We start from the raw sequence: 16806 nt of genomic DNA on the forward strand, positions 1-16806 counted from the left end.
AGTTTATGTTAAAAGGAGGCCTCCCTATCTGAGATATTGATCATGATTTCCCTTTTTGTTAACACTTTTTGTACCTATGCTCTCAATTTTGTCTTGTTTCTTTCTTTTGTTTTTTCTCTCTTTTTTTTGGTGTTTCTTTTTCTCTTATTGTAATGCTCAACCGAATAGATGCATTAATAACGGTGCCTTATATGTTTATATTGTTGTTGACACATAAAGTTCATTGAAAGAAAAAAAATGCGTCAGACTGAGCTCATCATGTGACCGAAAGGGAAGCCAAATGACGAACATCCGGTTGTGAACTAACGTGGCGTTCATTTTATTTCAAGGTGTTGTAATAATAAACTTCTAATTTGTACATGGCGTTCGCGTTGGCATCACGGGAGAGTCCGAGTTTCCTGTGAGAGTCAAATTTTTTTTATATAACATTCGAAATACCACAAATCAGGAAAGGTCCACTATTCTGTGTAAATAAACTCACATTCAGCGGGCATTGTGTTGGTGTATAATATTAATGTGTAGTGTTTTCATCTACAAACAAAAACTTGTTTTTCTTACACCCACAGTCACACAGCTGAATTAGTACCCGTCACTTCTCCAAACCACTATCTTTCAATGTATTTTCATCTGTCCTACATGACTTGAACGCAACCTCAACATCATATTCCGGAGGAGCACGGCGAATTCGTAGTTAGTGAAAGCTGCTCGTTTCTAGTTTGTTTGAAGCTAGAGATTTATCGCGCTAGAAATAGAACGTAAACTAAAAACCATGGACTAGTGTGCGACTCTAATGGCTTTTGTACTTGGATGGTGAGAAGGAATCGGGATGTCTGGCACCAACATGGAAACAAAAAGAGTGGAGATACCCTCCAGCGTATTGGACGATCTCTGCAGGTAACTTGATGTTTCCTGGGGACATCTAACACTGTTATTTACTTTAATTTAATTGTTATCACAAAAACCGATTAAGTGGTATCACGATGAACAGAAGTACAAGATCAAGAGCAGTGGCGTCTATGGCGCATGGTATTATCTTTGTAGCTCTCCGTAGCTCAGTCAGTATGTGTACTGTGAACATAGTAAAGGGTGCACTGAATATTATTTATCCGTAGGATGACCACTACATCAAACCGAAATCCACCCTTTTAGAAGGAGCGTGGGCGAAGCACTGTATCACGAGTTAATCCAGTGGCTGGTAACATCAGTTTCAACCTATCGTCGTAGGGTAATGGATTCAAACAATAAAGGCTTGAATACAATAACTTTGACTTCGTGGTAATAATGTCATTTGCTCAATTACAATACCAATTTGCACGTCTCCCATAAGTTTTGATTTGCTACCTATATCTAAGGCACTACACCCTTCCCCACTGTGAGTGGGAAAGCTTGAAAAGATGAACGAGTATTGACTAATATGTTATTACGGTAACTGAAAAACATCTGACGACTTGGATTCGTATCTCACACATCTATAGGACACTAGTAAATGACATGGCACTAAACTCAGTATAAAAAAAAAAGTGGGAGCTTGAATTAAATCTGATGACTGAGGAGAGGGCCTGGGGTATTGGCAGGATATGAAAGGGGAGAATCTTATTATTCTACAGACCCAACGGTGTTGGTGCTTAGAGTAAAATGCTGTAAGAAAAGAGTACATGTTCCTATTGTTCGCCAAGAAGCTTTTAACTGTTAACTGGAGGAACATTGCTACTAGCACTGATCTAGTAGATACACAGACTGAAACACATTTACTTAACAGCAAAGCAAAGCTGTTAAGTATATTTGGTTGATTATACAGCCAAATATGGATACATATGTCTTAAGATGGACTCCAGTCATATCACACTTGAATGCCTAACTCCCTAAATATAACCAGATGCTCAACAAACAAAAACAACATTAGAATTAAATAGCCCTTTGTCAAGGAAGGTTTTGGTAATATATGTTCAGTGTTGTTTACAAGAATCACAAAGAAAGCACCTCTCAGCATTAGCAAAGTTTTTCTCATTTTCCCATGCAAACTGTTTGTCTGCAGTTAATTTGTTAGAATCTGGTTAATGTCCTTCCTTTAAGCTTTAAAATGGAAAAAACGCAACATCAAGTAACAAGACACAGTACAAACATTGAGTTGCAGAGCAACACAAAGTATAATGACAGTACTGTGAAAGGAGAAGCTCTACATACAGTTTCTGGTCCTAATCCCATTTCTTTATTTGTGCTTCCCCAGCCGGTTCATCCTGCACATCCCCAGTGAGGAAAGGGACAATGCTATCCGAGTTTGCTTCCAGATTGAGCTAGCCCACTGGTTCTACCTGGACTTCTGCATGCAAAACACTCCAGGAATTCCTCACTGCGGGATAAGAGACTTTGCCAAAGCTGATATCCTTACATGTTACAGAGATTTTAAATAACTTGTGATTTAAAAAAAAAAATCTGTTTTTTATAATGTGTATTACTTTTGAAGGCATTTTTTATAATGACAATAGGCAGTGTAGTTGTCCAGCACCTCTTCAGATGATCAAATGAGGTGTAGTTGCTGTTTATGTTACTTCATTTTAGCAGAGATAATTTTTCTTGACTGCTGCAAACTGTTCCATCACTGTCCGTTTCTGTTGCCTCACGGAGAGGATGTGCAGAAAGTTCTTGAGCAGTGGAAGGAGTACAAAATGGGTGTACCCACTTATGGTGCAATCATTCTAGATGAATCCCTTGAAAATGTGAGTTGTTGTATACTCATGCACTGCAATGGCTGTGAATTCTTTTCCTCTGTTTTAGCCACCGTGTTAATTAGTGACAGTATTGTATTTGTATGTTGAGATCTGGTAGCACTTAGAGAAAACAACTCCTCAATATGGCAAAAAATCTCAGCAAGTGGTGTGGTAATTAGTGTGGAAGTGGAATATTTTTATTCTGTGGACCCTATCGTTTTGGTACTTGATTCTTAAGGAAATCTGGATAGTAGATTCTAGGATGGGTCTTATTTGAAAACGTTTTCTAAACTTCCAGTATAAAAAATGGTATTGACTGCAACAGATTCTTATAATTTAAATGGTAAATAATGTTCCTGGGTTTGTAGTGGGCAGAAAAATGTATTGAATATTTGGCAGGTGCTTTTTGTTTGAGGAATTAAAATCCTCTTTTTAGGTTAGCATGCATCACACAATGACTATAGATGCGTAGTAATGTGGTTTGGCTTCTACATCAAAATTGCTACAGGCCTGCTGTGCTATGTTTTTCATACAAAACCTAGATGCCATGCTATAACTGGGATGCTATAACAATATGTAGTATAGAAATGTTGTTGGATTACTGTGTCTGCAGTAATGCAACGCTGCTATGATGTCTGAGATGTTCGATGAGGTAGGTTCATGGCTGGTAGTTGGATAGGGCCAGTCCATTCTGGGAATCCTTGAGTGTCGGGACTTTCCGGCCTTCAGTTAGCCATTCTGTTTGTGTCTCATCCATTAGCAGCTGGTTCATTTATGCTGCCAGGCACTCATGAAGCACAGTTAGCTTCTTAAGCCTGTAGGTGTGGATCATATCTGCACCTGGTGCTATCCAACTCTTCATGCTTGACTCTTTCTTGGATGTCTCCCACTGTGATATGGATAATGGACCCTGTTCAGGGATATGTATCAATTCATTTCAAAGCCTTTATTGTCACTGCATTTGAAAACACAATGACATTTGAATCACATCACCCGGTTGGCAACCAAACACACCCAGATATGTGTCTCACATGTAAGCAGTGTGAACAAATAAATAAACAAAAAGTAGGAAAAAGATTCATTTAAATGTGCATTGTAATAAATACTAAAAATGAATATTTAAAAAATCTCCACTTTATTCATATTGAGAACAGATTTGACACAGTAAAGTAATTACACTGACTGTAGTTATTGCACTTGAACTGTTTTTGTGTAGTTGTTTTTGTTCAGGGTTATTGCCTGTGGGAATAAACTTTTGAGCCTACTGGTTCTCGTCTTCAGAGACCCGAGGGCAACATTTGGAACAGGTTATGGCCTGGATGTGAAGAGCCAGTGACGATTTTTATGCCCCTGCTGATGTAGTGTTTAACTGCAATTTGCCGAAAGGATGAGAGGTGGCAGCCAGTGACTTTTTTTGTGTGCTGTGTTTATGATGTGCTGTAGTCTTCTTTTTTTTTTTTTTTGTCTGTGGATGAGGAGCTTGCATACCACACTGTGATGCAGTATGATAGCAGGCTCTCACCAGTAGCTCCGGCTGCAACTTGTTTCTCTTCAGGCTCTAGGGAAGTGCCAGCACTGCTGAGCTTTCTTCACTGTGGCAGTGGTGTGAGCAGTCCAGGAGATGTTCTCTGCTAGGTGGGTTCCTAGGAGTCGGAAATCCTGGACCCTTTCTACAGTCTCCGTTGATGTATAAAGGGAGATGGTCTGCTCTGTACTCCCTGAAATCATTGATGACTTCCTTCTTTTTCTTTGTGTTGAAGGTGAGGCTGTTCACAGAGCACCAGGTGGACAGCCTCTGGATGAGTCCAACTATGTTGGTGTCATCTGTGAAATCTATTATGAAGTTAGTGGCGTGGATTGGTGTGAGTCATGAGTGTATAGTGAGTATAGAACCGGGCTCAGGGCGCAGCCTGTGGGGAGCTGGTGATAGGTGTGAGTGTAACACACAGAAATTAGTTGAGAGTGAAGGAGAGGTGGGGGCCGAGCTTTACTGTTTGTTGGCAATCTGGGGGGAATTTTTTTTAATCCAGATGCAGGTATGAAGGGGGAGATCAAAGGCAGACAGTTTGTTTATGAGTATGTCTGTGATTAGTGTATTAAAGAGCATTCGCACATGGTTTCTCCATTTGATTTTGCCTGTGAGTGAACTGGTGTGGGTCTCAGGATAAGGCTTTGGCTGGCTTCTGGCTTTAATGCGTCTTAATACCAGCCTCTCAAAACACTTCATAGCAACAGTGCAACCTGTTTGTAGTCAGTCAGGCTGTCAGGGGTGGATTTCTTGGGCAGGGGGAGGATGATTGCAGACTTCAGGAAGGGTGGGATGTTGGCTTGTGCTAAGAATGTGTTGAAGATCTTTGTGTAGACTTCTGTAAGTTGGTCAGAACATGCCTTGAGTAGCCTACCCGGCACACCATCAAGGCCGGCAGCTTTCCTCTGGTTCACTGCACTAAGCACCTGTCGCACTTTGTGCTGTTATACAGCGAGGGGTTTCATGCTGTTGTCAGATGGAATCAGTGTGTTCCGGCTGGGTCTTTTTTCCTCACACCTGGCAAAGAACTGATTTAGGTTTTCTGCCAGGGAGACACTGATATTTTGGGGAGAGGGGCTGCCTCTTTTGTAAATTATCAAGTGTATGAGGCCTGTGAACACTCGTGCATGTGTTTGGTGAATGAAAAGAATTCTGTGTGTTTCAACTTACTGGTCTTTTGTTTTATTTCAATTTCAGGTACTGCTTGTTCAGGGCTACCTTGCAAAATCTGGTTGGGGCTTTCCAAAGGGGAAGGTTAATGAGGATGAAGCGCCAAATGACTGTGCAGTTCGTGAAGTAAGTCAGGCAGTTCTTATATCAATTTAAAGAAATAAAAGTCACATATCTTAAAATGGCTTTAGTTCTTATTTGATAATGATGGTTGCTTTCCAGGTGTTGGAGGAGACGGGTTTTGACATCAAGAACCGTATCTGCAAAGATGTTTACATAGAGCAGAAAATCACTGACCAACTAGTGCGGCTCTACATCATACCAGGAGTGTCCAAGGATACAAAATTCAACCCCAAAACTAGAAAAGAGATAAGGGTAAAAAAAACCAACAGTTTTTCTACCTTTCGGTCCAGATTTATTAATGTCTTGAGCTTGTGCAAAGCCTCTTTTGTCACTTTCTGGATGAAAATGAATTAAAATGCACTGAATAAAAAGGAGGGAACAGAGAAGCCCAGAGCTCTCTCCTTATCCACCTCCTCCAGCTCTTAGCTGACACCTTTTTAGGCCAGCTAACAGGTGTAATCTCTCCAGTATGTCCTGGGTCTATCCCTGGGTCTTTTTCTAGTAGGACACACTCAGAACACCTTACCAGGGATGTTCATATAAGGTGGTTTAGGGATCGTAGTCCTATCCTCAAACCACTTCAGCTAGTTCTTTTTGATGAGGACGAGTAGTGGCTCTACTTTGACTCCTTTCTGGATGACTGAATTCCTCACTTTATCAATAAAGGTGGGGAGAGGAATCGAGCACCCATTCTTCTAGAAAACTGGGTCCCAGTTGTCCAGTTCCTTGGAATTGTTAGTCTGCCTGCATATCTATTCCGCTTATCGTTTCTTGCACTTGCACTACAATCAGCAGATTTCAGTTTATGTGTCAGAGGAGGAAAATAAAGAGACATATGGATATTTATTTTTATTACACAAAAGGACAAGATAAATGGTAAAGTGGAAAACTGCATCCAGGACAGAAACAACTGCATTATGCTGCTAACACAATTTTGGTTCTTTGCAAGCATCTGCCAAGACAGCATGCTAAAGCTAAGCTAGGTGTGAAGCGGCAGGAATGAGAATTAGCACCTCCATGTCTGAGGCATGGTTCTCAGCCAGAAAAATGGTAGTGTGCCATCTCCAGGTAAGTGACAAGTCACTGCCCCAAGTGGAGGAGTTTAAGTATCTTGGAGTCTTGTTCACGAGTGAGGGAAGAGGGGAGCAGGGAAATGGCAGAGAAAATTGGCCCGCTTGTGCAGTTATAAATACACTGAAATGGTTTGTTGTGATGAAAATAGAACTGAGCGAGAAATTGTCCATTTACCAGTTGATATATCTACAACCCTCACCTATTGTCACAAGCTGTAGATAGTGAACAAAAGAGGCTGTATTGTTTTTGTCCACTGCTCCTGCAAACACCCTTATCATGTCTGTCACACTATATGCACTAGTCTTAACAGATTGCAATGATCATGACTGTGTTTATTAAAAATTGAAAAAACCTTACTCTCAATGGCTTAGACTATTTGCATTTGTGGCATTTTGCTAATTCACCCTACTGTCAACTCGCTTCAGCTGTAGTCAGTCATCTGTTAATGTTTGTGAAGATTATTCGGTGTTGCAGTGAAGCAGAAGTTTTCTGGTCCTTGATCTGTACTGTCTGTAGCTGACAGAAATGTTTACACTTTCACTTTGTTTTTGCTTTTTGTTTTGTTTTTTTGCTTTTCTTGTAGAACATTGAATGGTTTCCTATCGAGAAGCTTCCCTGTCACAGGAATGACATGACACCAAAGTCTAAACTTGGACTTGCCCCAAACAGGTTTTTCATGGCCATTCCATTTATAAGGTGTGTTTCTAGAAAACAACATCTAATCATTTTTATTGTCCATTGATAGTTTTCAGTTATAGCAAGGTATACGTTTGTTTTCTTTCTGGTAATAAGATGAGCAAATAAATGTCACTCTTGTGTCTGTCTGAAATTCAGGTGAAATGTGTTGAGCCCAGCTTATCGTAAAGACTTGAAAAAAAAGGTTGCACTGACACTGGGCCGATTTTAGTACTTATACCATATAATACTTCTACTTCTACCAGCACTTCCTAGAAGTTGCGTGCTAATGTGCTCTCTTTAGTCTCACCATGGAATTGTGAAGAGAAGAAATGTCAATTTCTTTGTCACACTAAGATGATCACCATTACTCTTTGTAATACAGTTATTATTGTAGCAAAGTAATTTCAAATATCAATATACGATGGACGAATAAAGTATTTCTCATCTCAGCTCATCTCCTTTAACACATCCATGGGTTTGGGTACTCCCCAGGGTCAGAATGTCAGTGCGAAGATGTGGTTTCATGTACTGAGTTTAAATATTCAGTGAAATTGGCATGAAATCCATAATAGTAAATGAACAAGTTCATGGAGGGAGAAATGGATCAAAAGTAGCAGCTGCTCTGAAATCAGTATGGATGTCAGAGACGATCTGCTCTTCAGGGCCATCAGATCTGAAAATAGAACTAATGATCCTTACCCATATAAGTTAGCCTTCTTTTTGTAATTTGGTCCAGTTAATGCATATTGATCAACCAGTTGTGCATCCATGAAGTCTGTCAAACCTCTGAACTGTCTAAATAAAATTTTGCGTCTTGTTTGTCATGTTTTTGATTTTATGTCTAATGGCAGATCTTCTGCTTTACTTGTGTAGACCACTGCGAGACTGGATTAGCCGGAGGAAAGGCGAGTCAACAGACAGTGATGAGGACTTTGCAAACATCAGCAACATTCGGTAAAAAAACAAACAATTCTGCAACAGAAATCCCACACGGTAGTCAGTTCAAGTCAATTGTATTTATATAAGGCCTAATTACAAAATTTTTTACCTTAAGGCGCATTATTTTATAGGATAAAGACCCTGCAATATTAACCCTCGGAGGGTTAAGCAGGTTTTATAATTTTTAAATCTATGAGTCTGGTAGGGTCTGCTTGGGTCCCTGTTAGGTTAATTTTGTTATGCGATAGTGACAGCAAGGGTCAACTACTTGGTTTTTTGATTGCACAGACTCGTCTGTAGAAAATTTACATCACAATCCCCCAGCTACAAACACGCCCAGGCAGTGGACTTCAAAGAAGTATGACAGGAATGACTACTCAGCTGTCGGATCTCCACCCGTCTGTGTTCATGTCCGCACCAGGCTTTAGAGAGAAACTCCAACAATCAGCCAATCCCCTATTACCAAGCACTTGACGAAAGTAGGAATTCCCTTTTAACAGTAAACCTCTGGCACAAGCAGGTTCAGGGAGGGGCAGCCATCTCTCATGTCAGGTATCACCAACTCTGCCATTCCCGTCAGCTCTACCGAGATTTATACCTTCTGGGAGCTCGACACATTCGCCTCAGTCCTAGCAGCAGGCTTTTCTAGTTTTACCATTTACCATTCAAAGCATGAAAGACTAAAAGGCATTTTGACCCATTTATGCAGAACATTATTCCGTTTCTTAAATAATGTTTGGGTTTTTTTGTCTCCAGGTTCTTTGGTGTCCTTAAAAAATCTAGAGACATGCATCCACAAAAGCCCCCCTATGAAATTGAAAGTTTTCACCTAAAGTGTTTTTTTAACAGAGCAGGTTTATTCTTTATTCTTTGCTCTACTGTGCAATGATGTGCTTTAGCCTTGTGATGCTCAAACCTTGTGAAGTCAAGTAAAAACAACTGTTGATGCTCACAAAGAAGGACATGGATTTTGTAACAGGCTTTGTGTAATCTTAGCCCCAAACAGACTCACAGACTATTTGGGCTCACAATGCAGATTTTACTTTATTTACAATGCGACAGTTCACAGACCAGCCAGCTCTGATGTCCTTGACTCTCCAACTCTCTGGCATGCAACTGGAATAGCCTTCCCTGGTACTGCCCCTGGAACCCACTGCACACCCCTCTCTGAGCCACAGAACAACCCCATAAAAGATGTGCAGTTATCACAGGACTTAGAGTAAAAAAGCTGGAGTGAGAAACATCATCAAGAAATTCACGGAAAGCCACACACTCAAAGTAGACAATCACTAGAACTCTGCATAGGAATGGACTGTGAGGTTGCATAATAACGATAATGTTGACACTCTTAGTTTTTGGAAATATTTGGGAATTTTTCTGTCTCTCTGAGATGGGCAGACTAAGCAATTTACCATCATGTGCACATAGAGCACTGAGAGTACTCCATGTGGGCTCTCAATGCTTTTAAAAGCATTGTTATGTTTATGTATAAACATAAGCAAATCAAAACATGAAATGAAATTCAGTGAAATTCCCACACTTTCATACATTGCCGCAATTTCAAAAATCCAATTTCTTTTTGTTCTTCCTTCTGTCTCATAGGTCAAAATCTCGTCACCTCCCAGGTAGCGATGCCTTTCCAGGAGAGAGCTGGACAAAACACAAGCAGCAGAAAACTTTGGGCCAGTTTGAACTGAACCAGGTTAGAAAAAGACTACAGTCAGTCACCATGTGATAACAGCAGGCAGATAATTAAAAATGAGGGAAAGAATCTATCAGTAAGTGTAATGATTCTTTCAGCCTATGTCCTCATAGAAAATGTATGTCTCAGCAAGTCCAAATGAGAAAGATAAACATGTATGAACAGGCATTTGTTATGTTCTAGTTGCATGTGGAGTACTCAATGTGATTCAGGTCCAGACTTTGCCAAGGCTTTATTAAATACGTCTGATTTAAATATATTATTAATTACTATATAGGTATAAGATGGAAGTAGAATCTGTCATTTGTTATTATAACCACAGTCATCTCATAAAATCTGTTCTTTACTCTGTAGAAACCAAATGTGAAAGGCAATGGGAAGAAATTTCAAGACTTGCCTTATATGAAGAAAGGCTCTTGTGACAATGGAGCCAGCAACCAGCAGGTGAAAACCATATTAGTAAGTGCCAAAACATTTTTGGTCCAGATAGCGGTTTTTAGTAACCAGAGAAGCCTCAGACATTATGCTGACATTTAAACCAGAAAAAGTCTCAAGATCATCAGTCAAAAACAGCACATGCACTTTCTGCTGGTGCAACTTAGCTAATATTAAGGGTTTCAGATGCTGTTTTTATTGAATATATAATATTAGTAAGCATTTAAATTTGGCATCATGTAAATAGTTAATGAATTACCAGCATCACACTCTTTAACCGATTCTACAGAAGGAAGATAAAAGACTTCAACCGCGAAGACTACAAGACAGTTTTGAAAGAGGTATGATTTTTCAGCACTCTGACATTCTATTTGGTCGAAAGCCTTTACATAGATCGAGGGTTTATTTCTACTCATTTGACCAAAGGAGCACTTAAAAAGACAAGATATTCCTTTCACTGCAATTTATCTAAGAGCCTTCTGGACAGTCAGCAATGGCAAATGCTCCTTGCATCCTTCATATCACATGTTATTAACACTGTTAATAAAATGCATGTAATATATCATTATCTAATGGAGTAATGCTCACAATAGGAGTGTGTGCAATAAATCTAACTGCTTATAAGTAAATTTCATCTGAATCTATTGAAATAATGGTGATGTGGTTCTCAAAGGCAAACAGTAGTTATGTAGTCATCCCTTTGACCTGAATGGTTGACCATTCACTCTAATGCATCAAGTTACGTATGGAGCAATAATTTTATTTGGTGTGACAAATGATTTTTAATTTCTGTGCTTTCCATTTTATGCATATAAAGATTAATTTAATTTAATTTAATTTAATTTAATTTCATAGATGATGACCACTGATAGCCTCCAATTGCCACATCACACAGTTAAACGGCTTTTTTTTTTAACAGATGCAGCTCCAAGCAGCTCCTGCGGTCATCAAGAGAGTAGAGATTATGAGCCAATGCTGTCCTCTAAGGCTTTCCTACATTTCAGATTTGACAGAGACGCCATCATGAAGAGTTTCGATTACTGATATCGTTGATGCTGATCTGTGCCTCCTCTGTAACGTCAAACCTTGAACTCAAGAGACATTCTAAATTAAGGATATGAGTAAACAAGGGATATTAAGGATGTAACTAAACCATCTCCTTCTCATCTTGACTTGCTTTTTATGTGCATGTGTGTTGCCTTTCTCACTTCAGAGTAAGTTTTCCTGAAAGAGGTAAACCATAGTAGAGGACTACGCAGGTAAATCAGTAACTTTTTACAGGTAAATGATGTTTTGAAAACATTTACTTTGAACTTTTAAGTACATTTATGATGACAGTAAAAAGTGGGAAATTAATCCTTAGTGCATTTGGCCAGCGAATCTTTTTTTGAATTTGTCATGTTATATTTTGGTTTTAAGCTATAATATATTCAGATAATAGCTTCCTCCAGTCATTCAGTTAAGTAGCAAACATTTTCTGCACGGTGTCTTTTAACAGTGAAACTGGCTTAATGATATTACAGTGTTCTTCAGTTTTTTTCCTCTCAAGAAACTTTAGATTTTATGCAGAAATATAGAACTTTGTATAACATCTTTGAATAATGACTTGGGAAAGAAATAAAGTTGTCTTTAGATTGAATGCCATTAAATTCATGTTACTCTGTCACTGTATCACTCTATGACTGCCAATATTAAAATCACTATATAAAGCTGATGATTGCAGATCCAAGAAGTGAAAAGGTCTGCCATTATGAGAATGACCATGAAGCAGGATATTTCTTTTATTTTTGATTAGAGTTAGCTGAATCGAAGACAATTCAAATGAAAAACATGGAGGACTGCACAAATATCTTCCAGTTTAAATACGAAATTATAAGTGAATTTCACATTCAGTTTAATTAGCATCATGGTAGTGCAGCACTTATACACAATAGTTTTAATTTTGGTGTCATGTTTGCATTTTCACCATCAAATATGTACAAATGTACAAAGATGATTTTTTCATATATCATTAAAGCTCAATCTGACTGATTTGCGATCTGCTTTAGACCTGTGTTTCTCAGTCTATTTCGAACAGTCTTAATTATAGCCTTTTACCACATCTACCATGTTTTACCATGTTTCCTGTGATATTTCTTAACTGTAAAAGTTCTCAGTCATAGCAACACTATCTGACTGCTATGGTATTCTGTTGGCATGAAAACTGGAAAAGTTTGGGTTATTTACTTTGATGGAGGATGGCACCATTGAGCCACTAGATCAGAAAACAAAAGCAAGGGCAGTTTTATAGATTATAGTTTCACTGAGAGTAACTGTTTTCAAACCACATCTCAAGCAGTTCTCATTTTCCTTGGAGGGATTATGCACTTGCAGATGATTTCATTGCATTTGATGTATTTTCTAGTAAAGTGAATCCCTGGGACTTACTTTTACCATTGACTGTAATTCATTTTGGGGTGTTTTGACTTTAAATGAGAATGTTAATAAAAACTTTTTTTCAGTCTCAGAATTTAACTTACTTAAAATAAAATCATACATCAAGAAATTCCCTTCAATGTGGTCCAAAAGTCCACTGCCCTCTCTCCTAAATATCTCCATACCTCCTGTACCTCCCCATGCTGTATGTCATCTGGGCCAACTGCCTTTTATCATTCTCTTCATAGCTGCTCCTTAAAAATTTCTCTGCATTTTCCAATTCGTCATCTGTCCTCCATCTGTCCTCGCTCTCTCATCTTTTCAACACTCTCTTCACTTAGCACACTTAGCACATTTCCATCTCTGTTCTTAACCACCTAACCTGCTACATGTCCTTTCTAGCTCAGTCTCTCTGCTCAGCCAATCAATACAAGTCATTTTTCTGTTCCTCAGTGTCCACCCTTACATGCAACTCAGTGAAAGCCTTGTACTTTAAGTCTGTCACCCCTCCTTTCGCCATGCATATAGCATCCCAGTAGTCCTTTCTACTGTATTAGGTGTTTGCCCTAAGTAGTACAGCTGTACTTCCCATCAATCTGAAAAATCTTGCCTACCACTACTACTATCTACTCCATTTAATCCTCTGGGTTTGATATGTGTGTGATCCTCAAGTTTGGGTCCTCGACCCAGAGGCCTGGGAGTTTGAACAGTCTGTACAGTGTCTTAGCTGCTCTTAAAACTACACTCTTCTGCACAGAGACCTCTAATGTTGTGCCTGCAATCTGCTGGAACCACTCTTCTAGATTTGGAGTTTTAACTTCTAATGCTGCTGTTACCACTCTTGAGTGGTAACAGCACTCACTTCCTACTTTTTCCAGGCTTGTTCTGTGTGGCTTTGAATTTGAATATTTCTGACAGCTCAAACCTTTACTGTGTGTGAATTGGAATATAACTTTTAACTTGATTTGAGTTGTGAAAAATGGCATCCCCAAAAATCCCAATTTCAACCCTATTAAAAATTTGACTTTAAAGCTGGGTCTGTGCTGGGGAACCAACCAATTAAAATCAGTTCTGCCAAGAACCACCAGAGAAACTTTTTGATGGCTACCAAAAGCATCTGGTTGAGGTGCAACTACTGTACCTAAGAGACATTTAATAAAAAATTCATGGGGGTGTTATATTTGAACCTGTGTATATACTTTTGACCCTGTGAGATGGCTCAGTTTGTAAGCCTGGGGGGCTCCCAGTCTGATGTGGTGGTTAGTAATACTGGGGAACCACAAGGAATGGTCCTATTGGCATTCTTGTTTACCTTGTACACCTCAGATTTCCGTTACAACAGTTAAACATGACACTGCAGTAGTTGGGTGTATTAAGGGTGGACAAGAGTGAGAGTACAGGAAGCTGTTAAGGAACTTTGTTGAGTTCAAAGAAATCACCTCCTTCTGAGTGTCAGCAAGACAAAAGAGATAGTGGTTGACTTCAGGAGGAAATAGCTTGCTGCTGGCGTGGAGGGAAGGGGACAGCATCAGTGCCAGAGATGCCAGCAGGATCAACAAACTCATCTGCAACCCTGCATCACTGGTCAGAATTTGGAGGTGTTTGAGTCAGTGATGGACAGGAGGTCACTGAATAAACTGCTCTACATCATGGACATCACTCCCACTCAACTCCACACTTCTCCTTCACCCTCAGACCGATTCGCCGCCATGAAGAACGCTTCAGAAAATCATTCTTGCCGTTCTCTATAAAGCTCTGTGGTAATTCTTCATTCTGTGACTGGTGAATACACATGTTAGACATAGGATTCTAAACATAATTTGTATTATACCTTCGTGCAGCTATGTTTCTTTGATTTATAGATTCATTAAATCACTTCTTTCATACATTTATCTATCTATAAAGCACGCATGAGAAATAACTTGAAGGTAACATCAGAAAAATTTCTTGGTGAAAAATACACATCTATGTAACATATACATAACACCTATATTCTTGAAACAAACGGTTTACTTGAATTTTCAGCCTTCGGAGCCATGCTCCAGTCCAGTAGGCGGCGGTAATGCTAATAAACTCAAAAGAAGAAGAAGACACAAAAACACGGGTTTAAATGGATCAGATTAGCGGTGGTCTAAGGTTTACATAAAAAGGAAACTCAATTCAGCTTTGGCTTCTTGCGTATTCATGTGAATCATCCTACTATGTGAATTGTTGAGACTACAGTCGAACGTCTTCACTAATCAAGGTACGATATAATTTCTAAATTCGTTTTCTGTCAGGTTTGGACCTACAGTCAGCTACATTTTATGACGATATTCCTTTCCTCTTAGCTAAATTATTTCTGTATTTGGCCACCAAAACAATGAAACACTTAAGCCACTTGTTAAGAGGGCTCTTTAAAGCAAACGTAGCTAACCGAAAGACTGCTTTGTCTAAAGTTGTAAGATGCTTCTCGCCGAGAACTGCACCTGTTTCGTAGTTATATAGCATGCTAGTAATGTAGTGGTAACCTTTATGCTAGAAGTTACACGGCTTACACAAGTTGCACTCTTTGGATAACTTTTCAAAAATAAATCAAAAGTAGATTAGTATTGATGTCCCAACTTCACTGTTTTTATGCTTTTTGGTGATGTTTTGGCAGCATGTCAACGTGTCCAAAGGTTTCAAGTCGCAGCTATGATATAAGTAGAAAGCAAGAGTAAAAGTCGTCTAAAATGTATTCCAACTTCTGGTCAAAACAGGTATAATCTTAGCCTACCAACACTGTGATCCACAAGCACTACCCTATGCCGAGAACTGTAGTTCTGTAGTTCTCTCGGTTATGATTGAAAATGTTTAAACTCATTAGTTGTGGATGCTACCTTTACGGTTTTGTAATTGGCGGGAAAGAAAATTGTTCGAAAACGACATGTATCTCCAAAGAAGAGTCTCGAAGCATTCTATGACTGTGAGTGGCTGAAACAGACCAAACCATAACTAGGTAGGGCTGGCGCCACTCGGGAAGCACAAGGGATCATGTGTCTGGTTAAAGTTTGAAGGTTCATCTACGCCAAAGTACAGATCAGGATGAACGATTTCCACAAGGTCCAATACAATCGTACTGCAGTTCCACTCACCACAAAAATCATCTGTTGGTTATATTGCCATTTGACTTTTTTCTGATACTGATACTCACAACAGCGCGCGCATAAACTTAAGAAATCCAGCAGCATAACTGAACCGATGAAAATGAATCGTGTCTTTATTTTGAACAAAATAATAGTATGATGGTGCATTATGTTGAGCAGGCACCTGACTTTGTAAAGCTGTGACGATCACCAGTTAACATGGGTGTGTTTCATAAATCAGTAACAGGTATTATACAGCTCACAGAGGGAGCAAGATGTGGCTGACCTGTGGACTCGTGGGAAAAACGTGTGCTTGCGATTTATGTCACATAAATGCATATATATGAAACTTCGGACTCTATTGATTTTTATTTCATTCATTTTAGTCATGTTTTGTATTTGTTAGTAAATTAACAGCTAGCTTAATGTACTTAACACCTTATCTTTTCTGATATCTTTCCTTTTTGAAGCACCCAATAGCAATACCACCTCACACAGCTAGATGGAAATACAATAAACAAATGAATCAATAACATAGTGGTGAGTTGACATTGATTGATTTAAGTGGCTTAAAAGACAGTAGAACATTTTGAATCACGCATTAAAAAAATTAACTACAATATTTGATTTTTAAAAGTTCTTTTTAGCTAGAGCATCACTAGTGCATTCAGACATTCCTCTACCATTGAATTAGGCAAGATTGTCTGAAGTTTCTTGCTTACTTAGCTTCAGCTGTTGTCATGCCAGTGGTTGTGGGGATGCTGAACAGAGTCACAGTCTCAGGGGGAAAAAAAATAACATTCAGGAGATATGCAAGTCTATAGATTCTCTTTTTATGTTGGTTTGTTTAGAGGTTAACAACAAATAGGCTGCAGGAAATGATGCATGCATGTATGTTTTCACAACACTTTTTCTGTTGTTTTCTTG

The 16806-nt window shown here is 39.0% G+C and overlaps 2 protein-coding genes across 3 annotated transcripts in view; both read left to right on the plus strand.

Annotated features, from left to right (window-relative positions):
• The first annotated feature begins 311 nt into the window (after positions 1-311).
• On the plus strand, positions 312-12866 carry dcp2 (decapping mRNA 2). 2 transcript variants are annotated; one of them, XM_085464499.1, is made up of 11 exons: positions 312-894; positions 2228-2379; positions 2590-2717; positions 5434-5532; positions 5629-5781; positions 7187-7299; positions 8155-8235; positions 9823-9922; positions 10277-10366; positions 10647-10698; positions 11277-12866. In XM_085464499.1, exons 1-11 carry the CDS (start codon positions 827-829, stop codon positions 11399-11401), a joined length of 1161 nt encoding a protein of 386 aa, XP_085320625.1. In that variant the 5' UTR covers positions 312-826; the 3' UTR covers positions 11402-12866. The 2 variants fall into 2 exon arrangements, with proteins under 2 accessions (XP_085320625.1, XP_085320624.1); XM_085464498.1 differs by having other exon boundaries at positions 313-894; positions 10277-10381.
• A 1941-nt stretch (positions 12867-14807) lies between these two features.
• Positions 14808-16806, plus strand: part of ythdc2 (YTH domain containing 2) — a 43546-nt gene continuing 41547 nt past the window's right edge. The window contains 1 exon segment of the mRNA XM_085464500.1: positions 14808-15017. The gene's annotated coding sequence lies outside the window, so the exon portion shown is untranslated.

The sequence above is a fragment of the Copadichromis virginalis genome, linkage group LG7 (assembly GCF_057382275.1).
Source record: "Copadichromis virginalis isolate Kocher_CV1m ecotype Utaka linkage group LG7, C_Virginalis_male_GT1.1, whole genome shotgun sequence".
Taxonomy (NCBI): Eukaryota; Metazoa; Chordata; class Actinopteri; order Cichliformes; family Cichlidae; genus Copadichromis; species Copadichromis virginalis.

Excerpts from the sequence above, each read along its gene's own strand:
- dcp2 (XM_085464498.1), top strand. The coding sequence starts at position 827 with ATGTCTGGCACCAACATGGAAACAAAAAGAGTGGAGATACCCTCCAGC. Across the intron at positions 895-2,227 it reads GTATTGGACGATCTCTGCAG|CCGGTTCATCCTGCACATCC; the intron begins GTAACTTGATGT and ends GTGCTTCCCCAG. Across the intron at positions 8,236-9,822 it reads GCAAACATCAGCAACATTCG|GTCAAAATCTCGTCACCTCC; the intron begins GTAAAAAAACAA and ends TCTGTCTCATAG.